The following is a 2,507-nucleotide window of genomic DNA, read 5'->3' as shown; positions in this document are numbered from 1 at the left end:
GTCCACTTGGTTCAGCATTTAAAGTCCCTTGTCTCCCTGTGAGTAAAATAAAATCCAACCCTTGGTAGAACTTTCACTGGATCCATGCAGAGAAGCGAAAGCGAAATGTCTGCTCCAATACACTGCGATGCGGGTGAATCAAAGGGAACCTACCAAGATATGCCAGGCAGCACATTCTGTAACGTGTGTCCTGGGGGCTACTACTGCCCACTTGGGGCCGAAGTTAGTTTTGATGCACAATACATCTGTCCAAAGGGATCTTTTTGCCCTAGAGGATCCAAGCATGGAAAGGAATACCTCTGTCCTCCAGGTGAACAGATATTGCGCAAGAGTTGAACTGCCCGCCGCTGGCGAAACGTAAGCTGTGCAGCTAAGTTGCAAGTTGCTTTGTCGCTCTTGTATGTTCGTATGTTCAGGTTTTTACAACCCATCACAGGGCATTTCGTCTGTACTCAGCTGTTTGCCTTGCCCTCCTGGGAAATACTGCAGAACTGCAGGCCTGGCTGCGGAAAGCGGAGACTGTGCAGCGGGTTTCTATTGCGCCGGCGGAGCCCGTTATCCTAATGAAGTGATCGACGGTAAGCTCAACCAACCCCCGCTGTTCGCCTCCATCTAGAGATATCCAAGTGCCACAAAAATCACAGTCGAGATAGTCGGTCTAGGATTAGTCACCGGCAAATGTGGTGGATTGCAGAATGTGTGTTCGAGTCGGGCGTTCTGGGGAAGGGAACTGGAACATGCACGTCAAGGGAAGATCCGTTTTCTTCAAAAGAGGAAGCCGAAGAGTTCTGTAAGAAGTCAGATGAATGCGTTGGGATCGAAGAGAAGGAGGAGTTGTTCTACGTCAGGTTAGTGTTCATTCTTTCCCTGCAAGCGCTGCAACCATTCATTGCTCCAATCCTAAGAAGACCCATGCATAGAACTAGCATGCTCTCTTGACCGCAGATGCGGGGCCGTGGAGGCTCCAGACGAAGGCGTTACAAGCATATTCTATCCAAAGCTCTGCATCGAGGCAGGTCTCTGCCCAATCGGATATATCTGCCCAGCAGGGACGGGTACACCCAAAAAATGCCCTGCTGGAAAATATTGCTCGTCCATGGGGCTTTCCGCTGAATCAGGGAAATGCGCAGCAGGCTTCTTCTGCGATGAAGGTTAGCAAGGGCTTTTAAGCCATCAATGCCCCTGCGTTTTTACTTCGACACGCCGTTCGCTGTAGCTTTCCACCTAACTGGAGGCAGCATGGGTTCGATGCCGCGTATGCAGGCTCAACGGAACCTTCGAAGGCTGCAAATGCATGCCCTCCCGGGTATTACTGTCCAGAAGGTACAGAATCAAAGAAGCCGTGCCCCGCCGGGAAATACTTGCCTGCATCGTACGCCACCTGGCCTAACTACTAAGACTCAGCGTTTTGCTTTATTTCACCGTCTAGTATTCATCATCCCACTGATTGCAGCCTAGATCATCAGGCCCGTTTCGTTATTTAGAGGGAAAGTGTCCGGAGAATCTTCTTGTGGAAACTGAAGCACACGTATTCTGATTGAGCGCAGTGAACCTTCTGTCTCTATAGGGGAGCGTGGGAAGCTGATCAGTGCCAAGACTGTCCGCCTGGCCAGTTCTGCGCACTCCCTGGTCTTTCAGCTCCTTCAGGATACTGCACTGCTGGTGAGAAAGATTGGCGCACTCCGAACAGCAATAAGAGGCCCAGCAGCTGTACGCGGTGTGCTGAGCCTCTCATGCACGGATGTCTTCGACTTTTGTGTTCGATGCGCTTGCAGGCTTCTACTGTGGTAAAGGGAGCTCAACTCCTGTCGATGCCTCAAAAATTTGTCCAGAAGGGCACTACTGCCCCGAAGGAAGTGCAGAAGCCCTTCCTTGCAGCAGCGGCACATATCAGCCGCAGGAAGGTGCAACGTCGTGCATCATGTGTCCAGAAGGTATGACGGGGGCTGCGGCAGCATTTCAGAGTCCTTCACGGATCCTAGTCAAACATCTTCCACTGTAGTGTGTTTGTATTGTTCTTAAACAGGGTCATTCTGCGCAGCTGGATCGGAAGAGCCTGAGCCCTGCCCAGAAGGGTTCTATTGCCCGGCTGGCACCCAACATCAGTACCAGTACCCATGTCCACAAGGGACATTTGGTAGCATTACGGGTGCAACGTCTGTAGAGAGCTGTCAGCTTTGCGAAGGAGGCCAAATGTGCAGCACCCCAGGAACAGGATCAACAGGAAACAACTCTATGAAGAACTGTCCAGCCGGTCAGCAGAGTGCTGCCGAATTTCTTCGCTTTCGTTCAAGACCCCTGGCGCGGCCCTTTTCTAGATGCAGTGTTGTATGCAGCAGAGAGCTAGCCATTGTCTATCCATTTCGGTTATTCATTTCTAGGTGGCCTATCCGTTTTTTCAAGCGGGGCAATGCTATAAATAGCTTGCTTTCGGTTTGTTGATGTCGCCTTTGTCTGTAGGATTCTACTGCCCTGAAGGAGCAGGTGCTGCAACCCCGACCAAGTGC

The 2,507-nt window shown here is 51.4% G+C and overlaps 1 protein-coding gene across 1 annotated transcript in view; it reads left to right on the top strand.

Moving 5' to 3' along the window:
- Window positions 1–2,164, top strand: part of EMH_0057430 (Cast domain containing protein, related) — a gene marked incomplete at both ends in the record, with an annotated part of 5,316 nt that extends 3,152 nt beyond the window's left edge. The window contains 8 exons of the mRNA XM_013497465.1: window positions 145–310; window positions 417–578; window positions 695–848; window positions 946–1,055; window positions 1,264–1,323; window positions 1,568–1,662; window positions 1,776–1,934; window positions 2,027–2,164. Coding sequence (XP_013352919.1) covers window positions 145–310; window positions 417–578; window positions 695–848; window positions 946–1,055; window positions 1,264–1,323; window positions 1,568–1,662; window positions 1,776–1,934; window positions 2,027–2,164 — 1,044 coding nt within the window. The remainder of the gene's footprint in view (window positions 1–144; window positions 311–416; window positions 579–694; window positions 849–945; window positions 1,056–1,263; window positions 1,324–1,567; window positions 1,663–1,775; window positions 1,935–2,026) is intronic.
- Window positions 2,165–2,507: the final 343 nt, after the last annotated feature.

This window comes from Eimeria mitis, genomic scaffold (genome assembly GCF_000499745.2).
Source record: "Eimeria mitis Houghton genomic scaffold, Emh_scaff2697, whole genome shotgun sequence".
Lineage (NCBI taxonomy): Eukaryota > Apicomplexa > Conoidasida > Eucoccidiorida > Eimeriidae > Eimeria > Eimeria mitis.
This window is presented reverse-complemented; position numbering and strand designations above follow the sequence as displayed.